Below are 22,009 nucleotides of genomic sequence, written 5' to 3'. Positions count from 1 at the left end.
AAAAGTCTGATGACCTTAACCTGCTCGTTGTTGAGATTAGTTTCACTATTATATCCCTATTATATCACTATTATATCAACCCAGAAATTATTTTCTTGTCATTTCGTGTTTTTGTTATAGCTTTCAGTAATAAAGTATTTATGAGCCTGTGTTTATAGAACATCTTCCGTCTTATTTTTATTCATAGGGTATGCTAATACTTTACCCCTATCTATTTATACATTTATAGTTCTTCGAAGAGAATTTACTAAAGTTACGCTCGTATTACGTTTACACGTCGCATAAAATATAATTATCTATAATAAATATATTATATATTAAATATGTATAGCCTGCATACACTATAGTTTTGGGAGTGTGTCAGTGTAACAAAATGTTCAGTTTCTTATTTAAAAAGTGTAGTGTGACATGAGTGCATCTAATCAGACGAATTAAGAAATATTCCTACAAAAATGATTTCAGCGATTTCTCTAATTGTTCTTATTTACAGTATGTTGTTATGTACAGTAAGAGGATCTTGCTGCAACGGATCATGACAAATTCCATTTATTTTCAGTTTCAAGTCGATCGCAACATACGCAGTTACAGAACACGCAACATATTTGATATGAAGATTTCTTACTAATTAATATAAATTACAACATATTGCATTTAGCTAAAAAGAAATTTCTAAGTTTCATCTGTTCTGCCCTCTACAAATATTCGTATTTTCCATGTAGGTACACACATGTATATGTGAAACTAATTTAAAGAGACAACGAAGAATATTAACATATAGCTGCAAGTGAATACAAATAGTTCTAGAGCACATAATCGTAGGATATGCGAAAGAAAAAAGTATGCTAGGTTGCTGATAATCGTTCGCTATTGTAACTGGTTCAGCTGTTTTACTTGTGTTACATATATATATATGTGTGTGTCTTTAAACAGATATCTTTTCAGAAATTGACAAAACAAGTTTAATAGTATTTCAAAATATTAAAACAAATTAGAAGAAAAAGGTATCAATTGGAATAAACATTGGCTTTAAAATTTATTTACACATGCTACACAATATACACTGTAAGATATGAAGACTCGCGTACGACCTTCTGGACGCTGTAATTGCACCAAGTACACTCGTAATTTGCCGCGGCAGACCAAACAGTCATATCGCTGAAATAATTGCACATCGCCGTAATAAAAGTTATAATGCAGGAGGTGTAACACTGGTAGGTCGAGCAACAAGAATTTAACGAAACAAAATACAATTCGTACAACAACAACAACTGATGTTACAGGAAGATACAATTCGGATGGCACCACGTACGCTACGCAATACATTGTTCTATATAGCTGTAGAAATCAATGAAAATAAATAATTCGATTCAATTTTCATAACTGTCTGGTTCTTCCTTTTTCTATTTTATGCTTAAAACATGGAATCGATAATTTGCCATTTCTTATTGATTTATAAGAAGAGAAGAGATGAACGAAATGATACTTTGTTAACATGAAATTGGATAAACAAATGGCAAATCGATGCGGATAAATAGCGGATAAATACCGCTACACACAAACGCATGTTCTTCCATATTTTAAGCATCGAATTATTTCATCTAGAACCACCGAATGTAAGCACAATTATATATCTACTTATAAAATTACGAAAACAAAAACACAAAAAATGTTAATCAATCGAGAATTCCTTAAGAAGCTAAACTTTTGGTCGAAGAAAGGAACAGAAACGGATTAACAAGTATCGTTTGATTCAACACAAAAAGAAAGATTGCACTCGCCAATAATTCTTGAACGCTATACACATACTGGTATTTCTTTCTTCTTTTATAGTACGACAGGCACGCACACTTACGCACACGTATATTCTAATATTTGGACATTTGTACTTGACGTATTTATAATCGCATGTATAACAAAATATTCAAAGCTACATTTCTTTTTCGGCTCTGAGAATCGTTGAGCCTCATCTACATAGATGTAAGTAGTTTGCACTGTCGTACATTTAACTGCCTACTTCTCATAATTATGAATTCAGAGAAATATATCTTTCCGAATTAATTTCAACGACAATTTTATCGGCGTTTCATATTTGCACGAAAATTTAACAAAAAAAAATAAAATGTTGCTTTACTCTTCATAATACGATGAACATTTAAGAGCTCTTTTTTTCTTTTTTTAGGCATTTAAATAGATCCAACCATTGTTAGGCCTATATTTAAAGGCAAATGTTCGAAATATAAATATATTAGCTCGGCTAACGCGACGATCGAAATAATATAAGCTCAAGAAAATTTCTGTTGGGCCCCTTTAAATGTTGTAAAATTATTTCAATGATCTTATATGTATATCGCACGTATACATATATAGTAGAATACCGAAAAATATAGCAGGAATACCGAAACGATCTATGCATATCAGAAAATACATAGATAAGACGATACATATTTACATACATATTCCCCTAAATTAATAATTATCCTCGTATCCTAAGAAGGTGAACAAATTCTGTAACTTAGGCTTCAATCAGTTAAACAGTTTCACAATGCAAACCATACCACAGTCTCGCAGCTTAAGTAATTTGGTCGAGTTTTCAACATAAATTTCTTCTCCTAATCTTACGATAGAAATATTGTGTATACGACAGTAAATCGTCGTAGAATTCGACTTATCGGTACCTAAACAACCATCTCGGAAAATGAGAGATAAGGATTGTTTATTATTTTCCTACATGGCCTGTGTTCACCATCAGTTAGTCTCGAATCTAACATAGGTGCTTCAGGTACTCTTTCGAACAAATTTCTATTTAATCTATAACAAGAATACCGCGAACCTTAATAAATAAATACGTAAGTTGTGGCAAAATTATTTGGTAAGATTCGTTATAAAGTTGATTCGCATCTAGGACGAGATTCAAGGGGGACACGTAAGATGTACAAAACGTGGTACTCGAATTTAATATGACAAAGTTATATCGTATTTTAGTGGAGAAAAATTAATCGTAATTTTTAGTAATTAAATCGTTCGTATGATCCTGCACGTTGTTTCTAATGTTAGTTATAAATGTTGTCCCTTCAAAAAGTATGTTTTAATGCGCTCAGTATTGAGTCGAATGTACATTTTTTATATATACTATTTATTGAATGCCTATTTATAGAAATTATCTTCATATGCTCGTTTGTTAACCGTCACATGAATTTTGAATGACTCGTCATACGTGTAATAATCTAATTCTCTTATACGTTCAACCAGTAATTCAAATAAACGTGTTGTACACGTTTCATTTATACGAATTACGTAAATCTCGATATCGTCTCAGCTACTTTCACAGCAGCGTAATATTAACGAATATATAAAAACGAAATAAGTATGTGGAATTCGTATAAGAGTAACAATGGTCTCACAACAATCAGTTTCATTCCATTAGCGTTTCATTTTGAAACCATAGTTTCTAATTAGCGTTGTATATAGTGAAAATGTCTCTAATACATATCGTTGCGTATTTATCTTATGTATATAAATATGAAATATAACTTGTAACCAATTTACGACCTTACTAATTTACTTCGCTAGTTCAAAGAATGCAAATTTTCTTTGCAGAAGAACGAACATCGAGAATCAAGAATTATTGCACATAAAATTTTCGAACTAGAAATCAAATAAAAAAGATTACTAATCATAGTATCTAAAAGTATGCTAATAAATTTCTAGCTTTTATGTTTATTCTCACGCTAGTGAACGTTTGATAAAGAGAAATCAAGAAAAGTACCTGTTTCGAATCGTTGATCGAAAATGCTCGGTAATTTCCGTCACTCCGTAGCCGTATGATTTCCTACCCATAGAAAAATACTTTTTTTAAAGTACGGGAGAAAGTAAAGAAAAAATTATTTAAACTATATCTTGACCGTTTTCGACCTGGCAACCATAATTGTCTTTATCTCTGTTAGCATCTTTGTCTTTATCTTCGTTCCCTTCTTCCGCGATATACTCTTCCTGTTCCTTCATTTTTCTTTCGTTTTCAACGGATGCGAAATCTTCATTTTTGCTCGTCGCATTCGCGGAATGGGATTTGTTTAGTAGAGAACTGAATTCGCCAAATTTCAGAATTTCTTCCATGGCGGACTGTTCTAAATTTACCTGCCACATATTTATAGTATTAGTATCTGGATTTATACCGTTGCCTACTCGCTTAAACTCTCGCTAGTTAAAATATTTCTGAATGAATTTTCACGAAAATAGGATCTGTAAGGATGGAAAAATGGTGGAAATGCAAAAAATAATAAATACATCCTATTGTAAATAAAAAGAACTCTGCAATATTCAGGTTAAAGAGAGGAATTCATTGTAAAAGGAAAAAATTATTATTTAACATTAAGATAAAAAGAAATACAAATGTTAAAGGAGGGGAGAAAGTTGAAATGAAAATAAGAGGAACAAAAGTCATCTGCGAGAGCATTTAGAAATCGAAATTGATTACAACGTGATTACGATATTATGTAAACGCGTCTAACCTTTCTCGGTCTACCCCTTTTCCCTTTAACCACCGCCGACGGTGCTGATTGACAACTCGAACTTGACAAGCTATTCTTCCTTTTTGGCCATTGTAAGTGCGAGTCCAAATGCTGCTTCAATTTGTCCTGTCTGGCAAACATTCGGGGACAAATGCTACAGGCAAATGGTCGTTCACCCGTATGAACTCTTCTGTGTCTGGCCAAATGAGAAGCTCTCGTAAAGGCTAAAGTACAGAGGTCGCAAGAGAAAGGTTTATATTGTGCTTTTTCAGACTTGGGCTGTATCGGTCTGGCTTCTTTTCCTTCGTTTAATCCTGACCTCTTCGTAAGATTATCGCCCTTCTTCTTGATAGTTAATCTTGGACTGTCATCCATGTTCTTTGACGATTCCTAAAAATAGAATGACGGTGTAATGAAAATAATTGCCTGTAATGGAGACGATTCCTAACTTACAAGAACGGTAGTAATAATTGGATTTAAGTTCAACAAATTGATATGTGTTACCAGAATGCATATTCGCGAAATCGTAGTGCCGATTCTGCCTAATTCTTATGAATATCGTGCTCATACGTTAACAGATACCGAAATACCAAATACAAATATCAATGATCTTAAACATAAAAGCAATTTCAATTGTAATCATCTTCTCATACCAGACTTTCATCTCGTTCTTGTAAGTCGTCGTTCATCTGTATATCCGGTACCGTAGGATCTGCAGATGTGTTGTTAAAATTTGGTTCGGACTTAACCGTGTTCGACGAGTCTTCGTAGCTCTCCCTCGTAGACTCTTCTTTCGAAGCTATACGCTCCTTTGATCTAAATTCTAATACATCATTGTTTCTCGTTGAACGTCCCACCGAGACCCTTTTCTGACCTTTAAATCTTGTCTCTCGCTTGTACATTGGCGGTGGCATACGTCTCTAAGTCATGCAAAGAAATTACAAAAAATTAAGATGCCAGTCATAAGTATTCTACGCTCGTAAGAGCGTGAATGTATTAGGTTAAACATAAAGGTCACTTTCTGCTGCTGTATGCATTTCAAAGAATCTTATGAAAGCGTTGCTCGTGCTAGCTATAACGAGCGAACACTCTAAAGGAGAAATTGCAAAAATTTCAAGTTAACTGACAGCATTCAATTCGCCTGTAGATTTTCTATGAACAAATGGCATACATTTCACGTAGGTCGATCGTTAAAAGAATGAAGACAAATTTTTTTCAGGTAGACGAAGCTTGTTTCTGAATATTTCAAAGAAAAATTCAATCTGAACAATAAGCTATGTATCGCGACAGTCGAGTTGTGCTCGAAGGCGACACTTTTATCGCTCTGGAAGAAAGTGAACAGTATAAATATTTTATTAGAAATTCTTATCGAATTACCAGACAGATGACAATGATAAATCTTGCATATAATAAAATACATAGTTCCGTCACTTACGTTTAGGAAAGGATATTTTTTTAAATTAAATACTTCTTTTACGACATAACAGAATTACAGTATAACATCATTTATACAAGAAATTAGCAGAATACGTATTGAGCCTTTCTTTACCTAACCCGTATTTGGTAATCCAACTGTGAATAATTATTAAACAAATAGCAGAATGCAGAAACAAATCTACCAGATTTCTTTAGATAAGAAACCAAAGAATTTTAGACAGACCCGATAAATAAAATATTTGGCACAATTGCTGGAGGTAATAGGCTCGATTATGTACATATATAAACAGATCTTATATAAAACTAGTGAACTTACTGTACTATATTAAAAAAAACGTATTGCTCAATCTGTTCTTACTCATGAATATTCTTAATTCTTAACATTAAAAATCCTTGATAGTTCCCCATATAAATATACAGAGCTGACGCGTTCAAACTTGAAGCGCGTGTAGCATTCATTAAAATAAGCAAGAAAGTCTTAACAAACATTCATGGAAAAATCACTAGTCTGAAAATTACAAGATTTCCTGTTTCCTCATTGCTTATCGCTCAATTATTATCTATAAATCCAACTTTGCTTGCAAAACTATTTCCTCTGTAAATGAGCTACTATCACTATTTATATATAATTACTAACAGATCTCAATCTTCCACATTCTTAGAAACAGTTAATATAGTAATTACTTTTCAACGTTTCAGTCTCGGTTAAAAGTAAATACATGTAAGTACAATAATATCGCGCTCGATATAATCCTATTTATGTGTTTGCAATTGGAAAAGTTTTCCTCATAGAAGTTGTTTGTGTCTAATGTTACTACTCACTTTATCGTGCATGAAAGAAAAGTCTGTTATTTCGAAATTTCGTGCAAGAATAAACTGTAACCTGAGAAATAACCATACAAACGTACATAAACGCTGCAATGTTAAAACAACAAAATTCTGTTTTCTACTAATGAATGGCGTCATGTATTTATCTATGATTACACAGAGTAAATCACCTAAAAGTTTAAGTTGAAATATTTTCGATACCAATAATTAGGTATATCAAAAAATATTTCAGGTAAAAATTAAATTGTTTGAAGGCGAGTGTATTTTGACGTTATTAGTTCTTCCATAGGTAGGTGCGTAAAGGTCAAAGAGGTCAACTTTGACTTTTTAAACGGACGCGTATATTTTTTAATACATTAGCCGACGCAGCTCGAGATTCTTTATAAAAAAATTATTAACTTATTTTTGTGGAAAAAGTGTTAATTGGTAGATGTTTTGACTTTCATTTTGTAAAATTTATCGTATGAAATATAAGAAAAACAAGTGCAAAAGTAGTATAGTGCCTTGCGTTTTCCCTACGACAAGTTTTACGAGATAAAAGTTAAGGTAGCTATTGGATTGATAGTTTTTCGACATAAGTAAATAAGTATGTAATTTCCTTGAAAAATTTTTCGATTTATTACGTGCTTGATAGTATCGACACCAAGCTAAAAAAAACTTAAACACTTAAATGACTCACCCCGTATAATGCTAGTACAGCGTTTATTTTGTGTCACTTGGTAACAACTAAAAAATTTAAATGATTCGGTTGATAAGTTTAAGGTAACACGTAATAGTTACGTGGCTATCAGTGAATGCACTGTACTAAGACTGTCTAGAAAACTAATCAAAAACTAGTGATTTTTGTATCCATGCTTTTTAAAATCCTTTATATACATTAAATGTTTCACATATAAAACCTATAGCGACAGGATCAATCACGTTAAAAACGTACACAATTTAAAATAAACAGCCTCTGAAGTTTTTATACAAATGTCATTAATTTGTTAGTGGAACGAATATAGCATTCGCTATTTTTAATCATTGGAACAGGTAAACTGAAATTTCGGTTTTCCTCCTTTTATGGATAATAGTTCATTTAATCTTAATTAGATGACATTGAAATGTATTGATAAAGAGCAAAGAATAAAGAATATATTCTATATGAAAATTTTACTATCCCGATTTCTCTTTGATTATGATAAATCGCCCATCGTTAAAATCTCTTGGCACGGAATGACATTTTGTTTGCGCAATTTTTAATATATTCGCAATTAATCTTACACGTGTTTCAGAGATAATGCAACATTTAGTTGACATTAACATTTAAAAAGAATCTTCTTTCTCTTTCTCATAGTAATTCATTTACATTTGTACATGCACGGTGTCTCCGAAATCATAGCACAAGCGGTCGGATGATTCTACGTATAAAAATGAGCCGAGGAAAAAAAGAATAACATTTCTTCGTCCAAGACTTTGTTCCCAAGGAAAATAAGTTCGAAGATCCGTCAAGTGTACGTGTACTAATTGTAAGCTTCGAGGTATCCGACTTCTTTTTCTGCTCGTGTTTATATTTATAAACATGAACAATGTTATGATTTGCTTTCTATTATTGCTGCTATCTTATTTCTACGGTCTGCGTATTTGCGATGGTTTCAGAAATAAGGGTAAAAGTATTAATTTTTAAAAATCATTTTATTGACGTAACAAGCGTTCAAAATCTTGACGCGTTGCTGCATGTATAAGTCTGCTTGTCTAATTAAATTATTACCACCGCGAGCAGAGAGACAAGTCGAATGCCTGGAAACTTACAATTGGCACGCGTGCATCTGACGGATTTTCGAGCTCATTTTCCTCGAAAACGAAGTCTTAAACGCAAAAACGTTATTCTTTCTTCGTCGATTTATTTTTGCATGTAGAATCACCACCCGAGTGCACCGCTTGTGCAATGATTTCGGAGACACCTTATGTATAAACAATACAAGGTGGGACAATAACTTTAATCACCGTAAATATTTCTTTTCTTTTTAGAAATATGGAAAAATATTGTTTATGAAAGTTCTATGGTATTAAGAGACTCGTAATATGACAGTAATAATTTTTTTGCTCGTGAAGGTTTTTCGAAGATTTCGAGGCCACCCCCACTTTTTTTTTATGACGCTTTAATTTCTTATTCCTGATAAAATAGGGTATGTTTGAAACAATTGAGATGATTTTAACGAGGTCATTCGACAAAGAGAAAAGAGTAAGCAACAAATCTTACATCACAGCAAATGTTGGAAGTGGTACCATTTGCATTGATCCCCCCACCCTCATCAATAATGGCCTGCTATCTTCTTCTTGGCATTGATAAAATTAAAAGTTTTGTAATCTCTGGTGTAATTTTATCTCACGGTATTTGTAAGTTAATGTTCTAGTTTTTTACATTCTTTTTACAGATACATTAATATAGTGATTGAACTCAAGGTAACTTCTTATCGATATACTTGTATAAGTATAAATAGTTTCGTGATAAAATATATTTCAATAACTAACATAGTTCGATTCAGGTATATATTTGGTAGATTTGCGTGACTAATTACATACGTGCACGTACATTCTATGCACTATGATAATTTGACTGTTTCACATTTTCTCTATTATTTTAATTATACCATTTGGACTTACAATTTGCGTTTCCGACGATCGCAAAGGTTCATCGAACGTATCCTCGTGTCCATCGATCACCATCGGATCGTCTTCCACCTCAATTTCTTCCACTTTGATGTGATCCTCTAATGACTCTATGGAAGACTGTTTTGGTAGAAATGGTATCACGGACGGTTCCTTCATGTACTCCGTTGTATGAACTCTCGCCTCTATGTGACACCGTTGCATCCGTGTTTCCACTCTCGTATAAGGGCTATGACTATTTTCTTGATTTCTCTGGTCACCGGAAAGACCACGGATCTCTAGATCTGTGGCCGTTTTAATCAAAGATGGCAAATGTTCTTCAGCGACATCGATCGAACCACGGTACATAAAATCCAAAAGACATTCCATTTCTTCAACCGCAACACCTACGGGATATGGTGTAAATAAGTAGAAGCCATATCAATATCTACTGCATCTACATAAATTTAAATAAATTTGCACACCTACAGTCGTGCTAAGCTCACACAACATTTACATACTCGCATCTAGTATGAATATATATTGTTTACTAGACATAAATTTCTTCGTCGCGATTGGAAAACCACTGTACAGTATCTTAAATTTCATGCAGGAAATCAATTTATTAAGAAAACCGTTTATATGTATCGATAGAAATATTTTTCAAATTTGTACCTTGTTACGCAAAAATTGTTCAACGTTGTATTTCTTCAACGTTCAATGTTGTTCTATGCTATGCTATGTTATTTACAGTGTTATTTACAGTTAAAGGAAATAAAAGAATGCAACCTTGATATACTTAATCATACTTCAAAACAGACATTATTGCACGTCATTAGAATCGAATAATTATAACGCTATAATTCAGCATTAAATTTTGTTGTTCGACGCTACTACGTTAAAAGTGAATTCACTGATATCAATATGTAAAAGAAGATCATATATTTTAGAGAATTGCGATTGTTAAACTGAATTTTACCTTTTAAGCTTACCTTTTAAAATAAGAATTGGCTGTTCACCATAGTGTTCTTTGAAAACTCTTTCAAAATAAGGACTACATGCTGCCAAGACTAGTCTATGTGCCCTTAACATTCCACCTTGACAAGCTAACGTTGTATCAGTCAAGGAACCACTCTTATAGAGTCCTTCAAACAATCCAGACAAGTTCGCTAGGTGATTGTTCCAAGTTAGGTTGAATGTTTTCTCACCCATTGTTATGACGCGTTCAGTGTTCACTGCCAAACATACCACAGTCACACATTTATTCGTTAGATAAATATAAATCACCTTTTGAAACTTTTGCATTCTTTTCTACTACAAAATGTACTATTCGTTGATAATAATTAAATAAATAGAATTTTTTAAACAGATTTCATAACAATTTTGTCCAAAATAGTATTTCTAGGATGAAATGATGTAAACGTTAATTACATTAATTTTCATAAATCATAAATATATTACCAAATGCATCGCACATTACGATTTTAATTAGACCAATTACAATCTGTTCAGTGTTTGCAAAATTATTGCAAAGTTGGGGAAACATTATTTAACGTAACGATCGCGTTATTTTATGATGTTTGTACAAGAAGTTTCTATAAGCTCGAATATGATATTCTGTATCTCGAGCGAACAAATTTCTTGATATTTACCCTTTATAATAATCTAACAATAGAGATTAACGAATTTCTTAACAGTTTTCTATAATTCACGAGTGAATATTTATATTATTCCACTTTTCACACAAAATTTAGCGACATAAAACTTGAACTTGCATTTCCAGTTCTTAAAGGAAAGTAAATAGACGCACAAATATCACGTTGTAGGTAATTATCGTTCTTCATTGTGCAACGTTTGTACAAATTAATTTGTTATGCGGTGTCAAACTTTCCAGCATTATTATATCTTATAATTCTGTAAACAAAATAGCTAAGAATCTTGGCTTTGAGTACTTCTATAGTTAAGAAATTAGGTCCACAGATAAAGCAGATGTTAGCTAACAGTTGTTGCTCAAATGTGATGTATAAATTCTTTCTGTTGAAACATCAAAATAATACAATTTTCTTATGTAATAAGCAACTGTGCTGAATTTAGCAAGTATATACAATAAAACGAGGACGTTTCATACATTTCTTACAATCATACTTACAACGCTTGCATTCAAATTCAGACATGTTCTGTCCAATTATCAAGCATTAATTTTACTGCACAAATATTCATTCTGTACAAAAACAAAGAGAAGTATCTCTTGAGATTCTATTTTATGACACATTAAGAAATGAAAACAGAAGTAATACTAATTTATATTCTATACAACGTGAATCTAAATTTATGTACAAATGAAATTATGGAACATTCTGTGGCTGAAAATAAGACGAAAATTAAGAATAACAAAATTGCACTGGAGATTTCGTTTTCAAGAAAATCAGCTTTAAGCTATTCTACACGCGAAAATAATTCGAAAATATAAAATAAAGTTTGTGTTGGAGAAAGTAATTTGAATATACGTGTATTTAATGTAGAATTATTTACTCAGCCCACGCGTATTCGACAAATTTTCAAACTTCACTTTTCCTGACAACGAGGTTTCAAACAAGAAGACGTTGTTCTATATTTTTCACTTATTTTTGCGCGTAGCATAACCCTCTGCTAATTGTCCACTCGTAATCGTCTAATCGAAAATTAATAAAATGCACAAATATTTGACAAGTTTTCAAACTCGATCTTCTCAGAAATAAAGCTTCCAACGCAAACTTTGTTATTCTTGATTTTCATCTTATTTTGAGCCATGGAATCTCCCTGACTTCACTTCTACCACGAAGTAAGACCCACGCCCGATGCGCATCTATGCCAAACATTGTATCGAAATATGAAAATTTAAATTATTTCAAGCACATTTTGAAATTCTGTTAAAACGTTAAATTATTTTCTAATTCCAAGGTTCTGTACTATTTTGTTTTTTAGCGAATTTATTACATTCTTCTTCAATTTTTTTAAATATCTAAAAATTATTGGCTTTAGCATACTTAAAATTTCGAATATTTCCTTAATGAAAACATTTCTGTTTTTCTTGCTGAATAAAGGTTACGAACCTTATGAATTTTTAATCATTTAAAGGAAATTTTAGTTCTGAAGATATTGAAATCCTATGTCACAGACAAAAAATAACATGATTTTTTTTGTAGAGTTCACAAGTGTTTCTTACAGCATTTTTCGATACATTTTTAAAATGCATACACCAAACATTGTAGAGAAATACGTATTTCTGCTCATAATGCTTCACTATGCAGAAGTATTCGCTATACGAAGGGCTCTTTGCTTACATAAATTTCAAACAAATAAACTAAAAAAATGTGCTACATTTATAAAAGAAATTCGTAGATTAAGATAGATAAAGGTATAGCGGCACAAATTTATGGCATAATCTGTCTATCACTAACATCGTTCAGTGTAATTGAACATTTAATAAATTAGGAAATTGACTGAATTAGAAAGAAACATTCTTCGCTTTTATTGCAATATCTAGAGCACGCCTAGCAAAACCGAATGGTTTCGCTGTCCTAAAGAAACTATAAATTCTTCAAAGACCATGCATTAGATAAAACAATATTTATAGAATAAAAACTATCAAAACAATGTCATAATGATCTAGTAATTTATTCATTAATAATGGTTTTTATACCTGTGTAATAAAAAGATGCTTGTGTTTCCTTGTACAATTATACAATTTTTATTCAATCTTACATTTGCTTCAGGGTTATTAATGATAGAAACTACTTTTTGCACAAATGTATAATTTGTTAAATGTTTATTATATTTAATAGAATAATTAATGTAGAACGGTTGTGTAAGACTAAATTACCTAAACATTGTCGTATATAAAAGCAATACAAATATTACTAAATTATTAGTAAATATAAAGTAAACATTTATCCTTTTCTTGTAACGTGTTACTTTAGAGAATAGATAACTCGCAAATTAATTATAAGATCTATTTACTATTATAATTTTTTCCTAACATACTGTTTCATTATATAATCTCTGTCAACATTATTTCCAATAAATTTTTTCTCCTATTCTTCTCTGTGACTACACTCTACTACTGCACATATTTATTTGTCTTTATAGTAATACTCTTTCGGAAATCCTCCAAGAACGAAAGTATAAATATAAACCGAATGACACGCAATTAGCAATCAATAGAAGCAAGATATCTCAGCGTATTTGAAACGCGCAATGATTCTCATGACGTATTAATTTCACTAAGATGTTCCACAGAATCACTTTAATTGTTTGTGTCAATGTAATATTTACGTAATAATTGGTATGTTATAGCTGTACCCGTAACGAAGTAGTGTTGATGTTTAAACATCTAACCACTGCAGAATGTTCGTGCAGTTAACGAGTTTACGAAATCGGAAGTCCACCTACAATGATCAACGCCGAGAATAATTTGTCGGCACTACCATGGTCGATTTGGAATAATGTTCGAGTAGCAATGTACTGGGCTTAAGAGAAGCAGGCTTTTTAATAGATTTTATGAAATAATAATTTAAAAGCAAATTTATTGATTTTGTGTGAATTCGAATTGATTCACAGAATTTTGAAAATGAAATGCATCTGATAAAATCTGATAAAATTCGTTGTTGTTTTATATAGTAACAAGAATGACGTAAAAGTTTTCTGACGCCCATTTTGGCACTCTTCTTTACACATGTATTTATTTCATACATTAGAAGACGTGAATTTAATTTTAATACTAATTATACATATAATGTGAAGATAAAACAAAATATGTGTAATAACTAATGAAAACGTCTATGCATTAAAATAATTTGGAAGATAAGTTTGTATCTTAAATTATATATTATTATTATCACATATATTGAATTTATTTAGTTAATTGTAAATATTGTTGTAAATATTATTTCATAATAACATATTAACTTAAAAATAGGTGATTATAAACAATTTTTGATTGTAATGGTTACTTAATTCTGTAAAATATATTTATTATAATATAAAGTATAATATAAAGATAACAATTTAATAAAAATCTGATTTGATAAATATTCACAGCTAATATTTAAATTATAAGTCCAATGAATTATTGAAATAGTTTGCACTTTTTACTAACTAATTTAAGCGATCTATTATGTTACAGAACAAATTTAGTTTGTTTATTAGTAATTAGAATATAATGCGATACATTCAAGTCAATGCAAAACTTGTTGTCTAAATATTTTCATTATTGTTAATATGCTCATTAATGTTTGTAGTAAATATATATGTTGCACAAATAGTTATCTTTCTCTCATGAAATACAAACCAGTAGCTATGAGAAATTTAAAATATAAAATTAATAAAAGAGTAAAAGTAATATTTAAATTATTTTAATTGAAATAATCGTATAAAAGCTAATTAGAAAAGCAATTGCATTAATTTAATTGAATTGTACAAATTAAGATTTGCTTTCAGTTTAATGAAGTGGAAAAAGTTTATTTAGTTATTTTTCTTATTAAAGTAATTGAAATACGAAAATACCTCGGTGAAGTGATACGGTTATTAGCCAATACAATTTAAGCGACGATTTAAAATATACGTACTTTCACGGACGTACATATAACGTGCATACATGAACAAAAAAATAGAAGGTGGATCATCAAAGATAGAAAATCAAAATGAATATTTGAATGAATATTTAATGTCGGGATCATGAAATAAATCAAAGAAGCCTGACCCGAAGAGAAAAGGTATTGAGAGTAATATTCAAAAACTCAAAAAATTCTGAAAAATAATCGTCAAAAATCAGTTAGAGGATACCGTATGCAAATCTTGAAAAAAGTGTACATACAATGAATCTAATGCAACAGTCGTCGAAGAACACGAAGAATTTTCATCTAAATTACGATAACGCTTAACACACAGTACCTGCAGTAAGAAAATTCATGCATTATGTAGAACGGAGAAAATATGGATTAGACAAGGAGAAGAACCGAAAACGACCAAGGGAAATGGATTGAATTACGTATTTTCCTTGTTTAATTGGATAACCTAGTTTGAAAATTATGCAATTATGTTAAATAGAGAGATCACAAATTGGACACAAAGATACACAATTTAACGTATAATGTATATATTAATGTATATATTAATATTATATTTCATGTAACAAAATGAAAGCACGAAGAAGGCAAGCAAGAGCAAGTGAAATACGGATTTATAAGCAGAATGCATGGCTAGGTGTTCATGTTCAACATTCATACATGGCAAGGGAGTAGAAAGTGGGCTGAAGGGCAGAGTGATCTAGCGATGGTCATGCGCAGGCGTGGTACCTAGGCCCGATCCATAATTTCGTTGGTGGACCCCGTCACGCATTTGCAAGGGGCTAGGCCGTGTATCGTCCGAATGCACCCTTTTTCCCTCTCATTTCGAACCATGTTACCATACATAACTACGTCACCGCACAGCAGACGCGGGGGCCACAAAAATCGTCGACCATTGGGAGAGAGAACGGCCCCCTGCGCGACCAAGGGAGCCGTCATCACAGATCGTTGTTCGTCACCGCGTGGAAAAATGTCTAAACGTCTGTTCATGGAAAAAAGCACACATCGGGTTCTGACCGCGTAGAGAATTTAGAACACGTTAACTAACGATACGAAAACATAGACATTTCTCCAACTTGCAGCTACTTCTATTTATGAAACGACAAATTTGAAATTTCAATCTTTCAGTTAAACGATGGAACGTTTAATGAAATTATGGGACAAGAACGTGATAAATGTAAATCTCGCTGTTCGAAATTGCATTTGAAAATATTTGGATTTTCGTTGCAATCGCTTATTTTAACAAAATCGAGTTTGAGATTGTCCTGAGATATTATAAAATTAATTAAATTCGATATATCTTTCCCGTAGATTAAATTTCTGTGCTCGTTACAATTTACGTAAAACGAAGATCATTTTTTATATCTTTATCATAAAAATTGTTGTAAATATTTGATTGTAATTTTCATCTTTCTAATTAAAAATAAAAAATTGCTTTATTTCGAGATAACTATCTGGGCATGGAGAGATATTTTTTATTTAATGCTAGCTTATAGCATAAACCTTATGATAAACCGATGTATAAAATAAAAGCTATTTAGTATAATGATTTAGAACAAAAGGTATTTTGTAAATGTACCCATAATCTTTATCAGTTGTATACATATAACAATTCCATAGTTGTAGAAGAAAAATGGCAAAGATATATTATTGAAAATATTGAAACAATTAACAATGAAATAATTGAACTGAAGTCACTATTTATCATGCTATTCGTCTGGTGTGAACATTTGAAAAATATTATATAATTATGTAATGCATATTACACAACCATGTGCTGCAACTAGATAATGCAAAATAAAATAAATGTAATCTGTAGTTTATCATTAAATATACCGTACAGATTAATTTATTAATACAAAGCTAAATTTAATGTACAATTTCTCATTTTTTCAAAAATAGATGTAGATGAAAAGATAAACGTTGTTTAGTATTACCATTTTATCGCAAAAGTTAATGTCTAGATATTTTAACATTTTTCAGAAATAGAAAAATCATTTGTAGAATACAAACATACAACAATACATTCGATGTTTATAAACATCGAAGGCTAAACACATCAATCTATCTCAATCTTACATCGTAAAAATTTCAATATAAGATATTGAATTAGTAATTATTGAAGTGAGATATTAATGATATATGTTTGATTTCTGAAAATCAATTTTTTTACCATATAATAATTATAAATTATATATGATAATATAAAAGCTTTTCTCGTTTGTGTGCACATGGTACTTAGTATTATTGTAAGAAATATGCTACAAGCAAAGATAATCTCTTACATATTCGAATATTGGTATAACATTCCAATAGTGCAATATGTATACCTAAATAAGGTAGGAATCAATGCGTAAGCAAAACAAGATAAATATTCGTAGTCAAAATGACGTTAACGTAGTATTACGACTGGAAAACATATTCAACAATATGCACTGATTACGTAGTGAACAGGTGTATGCAATGGGAGAAGAAGATAACTCAACAACAAAGTTCAACCTGTGTTTTTATAAGTTTTATAAGTAGGTATATTTGCTTTTTTATCGACTACTAGAGTACGTGACTGGTAAGTTTTTCCCTCTTTCTAATTGCAGTTTTAAGAATCTCATCATTTACCGATGCTGATTTTTTTTATTGTTCAGACATTGTTTTAAATTATATAACTACGTAAATATACTATTTGGATAATTTAAAACAAGTTTCATTGCGAAGAGCCCAATGTTAACAATTTGATGTTATAACGCTGTGATAAAGGAACGATTGATATCAGGCGTGTGTAATCATCATTATAGGTACACATTGTGAAGATAAAGTTATCGAGACAATGTTTTACGTACAGAAGCGGATGTTCCTTGCTTAAAAATTTCATTGCTTGAATTTAAGCCTAAAATTTACCGTTGAAATAAAATACAACACTGTATAACTTTTTCCCTTACATTTCGGCTTAAATTACTGTAATTACAAGGATTAAACCTGTACTCCTTTTTCGTTTCCTTATGTCTGATTTTTACATTTTTACAAAGAAAGAATCTTAGTCACAAAAATAATTTGCTGATCTTCTGTTGTGTTATTTATGTAAAATTACTCGCAACACAGCTTATTAAATAAAATTACTAACGACAACGATTACTACGATATTTAAAGGAAAATTTTATTCACGTTCGAATAACTGCGACCTATGTTCGATATACGCACACACTATCTGTATCCTCATACAAGTATAATAAACATACCAAAACTATCCACTCAACAGGCTACCAAAATAACAGCGCAGAACAGAAGCAGAAATTTTCACTGGCATTGAATTCTTTTCGCGTTACATTTGTTCAGTCTACTAATACAGTAAAGTACACATAAAATATTTTAATTCAAATCATTTATCGCTGAAAATCTGTTAAGCAGTTTTTCTTCTTCTTTTCTACCTTCCAATGGTACATGATACGTTTAATATCTAGCGCATTTTGGCTCGATCAAACAAAAGAGCTTTTATGCGAATAACTCTAAATTTTGAATCAATAAGTATCATTTACTTCAGTTGAAGCGAAAAAATTGAAATTAAATACACTTATTGTATGCTTTAACTGTTGTTTCCAGACATCCTTGTGATAATTGTTACTTAATTACCTATCTAATATTCCATATTTCATCCACATATGATGCAGCATATGATAAGCTTTTCATTCAGTTAAACAATCGTGAATATCTGATTTTGTAAAATTCAGAGTAAATAATGCACATTTCAGTAATGCCTATTCATTATGATTTATTTGAAATTACGTATCGAGGTCACTGATTCCCGTGACTAAGGTATCCAAGAATGCATAAGATCTCCCGTGGCTGGTTAGAGCGCTCTAGAACGCTGAAGATCAAGAGAGCAAAGAGTCGGTTTAAACCGTGTGCCCCGTCCCAACGTCGACTCTATTAATACCCGCGCCTTGTCGTCGCGTCTCGAGAACGTGTGCACCGATATAGAGGCATTAATACGATGAGACTGTCCTTTTATTAAAAAATCTTCTGGTCTTAAGAACGAATAAACTGAACAGAAATTATGTTCGTGTTGATCTTGATACGAGTATATACGAAAAAAAAAAGTAACAAATCGTAACAGTAAGATTGCTAAAAAGAATCGAGGTGATTTTCATATGTTAAATGTGAAAATAATGAAACATATTAAAAGAAGGTTTATCGTTCCATCAAAATGGAAACATCAACAGTCTACTGTTACAAGTAATTAAACGAATTTACACGTTTGATAGAATTATGCGTTTGATTGCGACAAAGATGCTTTTTCTTTCTATAAGCTGCGTTATTCCATGAAAAAATTGTAAACGAGAAGGTGCGATCAGGTTATCGACTTGAGTACGAGACATGACAAGGAAGGAAGGAAAGGAGTTGCAGCTTTAACAGGACATATCGTAGATGTCGTACAAGTGCATTCGCAGTCAATTATGTGATCAGCTACAACCATTCGCTTCATGAAGCTATTAGGAACAAGTTTAATAGAATCATCGCATCGTTCCGATGTGCGATGAGTTATCATAAACAGTACGAGTAAAGGTATAAACTGTTGCAATTTTAATGGAGTAGCCTACAGATGTCGTACGAAGACTTAAGCCCAATCGAAGTCAGCGCAAATATCTAATCGACAGTTTCGCAATGTCATTTCACCCTTGTAAAATTTCTATCGTTGGTTCGACTCGATAATTGATTCAGATCATTAAACAACCTGGCGTTGCTCAGCGATTTGCCAAACGTGTCTTAAATTAAACAAGGGATAGTCGGGAGTGAGCGAAAGATAAGCGTAAAAAATTATTTCACGCAGGTAGACGGATGCACCCTAACCAAAGGCCATTTTCTTCGGATTCACTCACCTTTGATTGTACGAGAGGATGAAAGTTACGGGAAGTCTTGTGAGATTAAAATATCACCAACGAAATCAATCGACGAGTACAATCCAAGAAGAGGAGGTAGGTTAAAATACACCGCGGCAAGTTTTCACTTTTTCCTTTTTCACAACCACCGTACACCCTTACGTGTTCCCCGAAATAACCAGTTTCGAGCGAAAACGCGCACCGCGAAAAAAAGCGTACGCGAAGAACGTACACCAAGTAAAGAATCGAGCAAGCTATTGAGCTCACTCTGCGAGGGGCACGGCACGTGCTGGGGCTCCCTCGACCGAGTCGCGACTGATATCATTTCCAGCGGGGGACTGTGGGGTCGCCAGCCAGAACCCCACCAGGGGGTCTTCGTGCAACCCCCACGCGGTGTCGTAGTAGTCGTGTTCGCCGTCGTGGTTGTAGCTCGTTGTCGTGGCTCCACCGTTGCTAGCCTCTCGAAACCCCCTTTGCACGTACAGGGAATAAGGGACCAGGATGTATACGTACATCATGGGGAGAGAGACCTCTCTCTTCTTCTCGCACATTGCGATCCTGTCCGCGTCGGTCTCTCTTGCACTCTCACTCCCTTGCTCCCACGTACCATTCATTTCCGTCTCGTTTCTACGCGCACTTTTATCGTATATGTTTCTCTTTGTTTCTCAACGAGCTTCTCTCTCGTTCTCAACTCCTATCCTTGTTTCGCGTAACGTGTTAGGTCGAAGCGTTTGTTTCTCTTTCGTCGTTCTCCTAGCTTCGCCAGTTCCGTGTAAAGCACACGCAATATCACACCAACACAGCTATGGATCTTCCTCCCCCGCCCTTCACCGATGGTCCCCTCCCTTCGCGCGAATCCCTTACCCCCTACGTATCCAGCAGCTTTATCCACCCTGAACCCTCCTATGTACGAGGGTTGCTTCTCGGCAGCCTGATCGGACGTTCGCGAGAAGGGACTTTCCCCTCTACCTCTCTACACCGCCCTAACCATGCTTTTTCGTATTTCAGATTTGAGGTTGTTTTATTCTCGAGAAAAATTCCATCGTCCTGTTTTATCTCCTACAGTCTACTTTTGAGACTTTACCTGTTATGTTCTGTGAAATTCTAAAATATCGCATGATCACAAATTGCCGTGCATCTCTTTCAGGGGAGATTAATTATGTACTTGATAATTAAAATTTTTAACATCACTTCAGTCACATCGTTGTATTTATTTTTATTTACATATTAATCGAATTCCCTTTTTCGCGTTCTTGCTCGTTTCATGCGAGGTAAGATTTGTTCCATTCTCACTTTACGGCTAACACTACTTTCAGCTATCTTTAAGAGTACGATAACGATTGCGATAGCATTATAAAGAAATTTGGCTTTGAATCAAGAAAGTCAATTTTTAAATGGAAGGTAAAGGAAATTCCTAGTATACGAATGTCGCTTTCACCAATACCATTGGGGGCAATATTATCAGTGCATTATTCGATTCGAAAATTGAACTCGCATAAAAGACCTTGGAACATGAAACTGCTCGTTGAAGAGAATCGCAATACGATGAGCACAGACTGCAATGGGTACTGACGTAATCATGACATGGATACATATGTACTCGTGCTCAATGTATGCGTAAAATATACAATATACATATGTTCACGTAAACTGTAATAGATTGCACAATTTGTAACATGATCAATAAAATTTTAAAAAATTTTTCATGCAAAATAAAAATCTTTCACAGTATAATTGAAATATTAGATAAAATATAAATTTAAATATTATATTTCTAAATAGTCGAAAAAATATTTCTATCTTTATTAAACTAAATATTTACCGAAGACAAATAAGCAAAACAATACCTTATTACAATAAATTGATTGTTCACGCTCGAGGTGACCGGGCGACCAATTCGGGGGCAGCGAGCGAATATCGATTCGTTATTTTTAGGGGTAGTCCATCCGCGAACCCCACCTTCGTCGCGCCCCCGTTTGAAAATTTGTCTGTAATGAATTTTTGTTACGTATATTTTCGCAGGACCAATATATTCTGTGAGTAGTTAAACAAAAAACACCAAAAGTGAAGAATATCAAATAAAAATATAGCAATATTATTTTTATACGATTTTTATTAACAATATTTT

The 22,009-nt window shown here is 32.5% G+C and overlaps 1 protein-coding gene and 1 long non-coding RNA gene across 5 annotated transcripts; one reads left to right on the top strand and one right to left on the bottom strand.

Moving 5' to 3' along the window:
• Positions 1–1,004: 1,004 nt before the first annotated feature.
• LOC117211229 (protein tramtrack, beta isoform-like) lies at positions 1,005–20,281 on the bottom strand. 4 transcript variants are annotated; one of them, XM_033454899.1, is made up of 6 exons: positions 13,719–13,793; positions 10,397–10,639; positions 9,420–9,811; positions 5,258–5,428; positions 4,509–4,898; positions 1,005–4,134 (listed from the first exon to the last, which is right to left on the bottom strand). In XM_033454899.1, the coding sequence occupies exons 1-6, from the start codon at positions 13,774–13,776 to the stop codon at positions 3,886–3,888; spliced, it is 1,503 nt and encodes a 500-aa protein (XP_033310790.1). In that variant the 5' UTR covers positions 13,777–13,793; the 3' UTR covers positions 1,005–3,885. The 4 variants fall into 4 exon arrangements, with proteins under 4 accessions (XP_033310790.1, XP_033310787.1, XP_033310789.1 ...); XM_033454896.1 differs by having other exon boundaries at positions 5,162–5,428; positions 13,719–13,776; XM_033454898.1 differs by lacking the exon at positions 13,719–13,793 and adding an exon at positions 19,882–20,281 and having other exon boundaries at positions 3,886–4,134; positions 5,162–5,428.
• On the top strand, positions 18,049–20,080 carry LOC117211231. Its single transcript, XR_004488234.1, has 2 exons — positions 18,049–19,567; positions 19,833–20,080. It is a non-coding gene; the product is annotated as an uncharacterized LOC117211231 (long non-coding RNA).
• Positions 20,282–22,009: the final 1,728 nt, after the last annotated feature.

The sequence above is a fragment of the Bombus bifarius genome, unplaced genomic scaffold, assembly GCF_011952205.1.
Source record: "Bombus bifarius isolate JDL3187 unplaced genomic scaffold, Bbif_JDL3187 scf7180000008220, whole genome shotgun sequence".
Lineage (NCBI taxonomy): Eukaryota > Metazoa > Arthropoda > Insecta > Hymenoptera > Apidae > Bombus > Bombus bifarius.
This window is presented reverse-complemented; position numbering and strand designations above follow the sequence as displayed.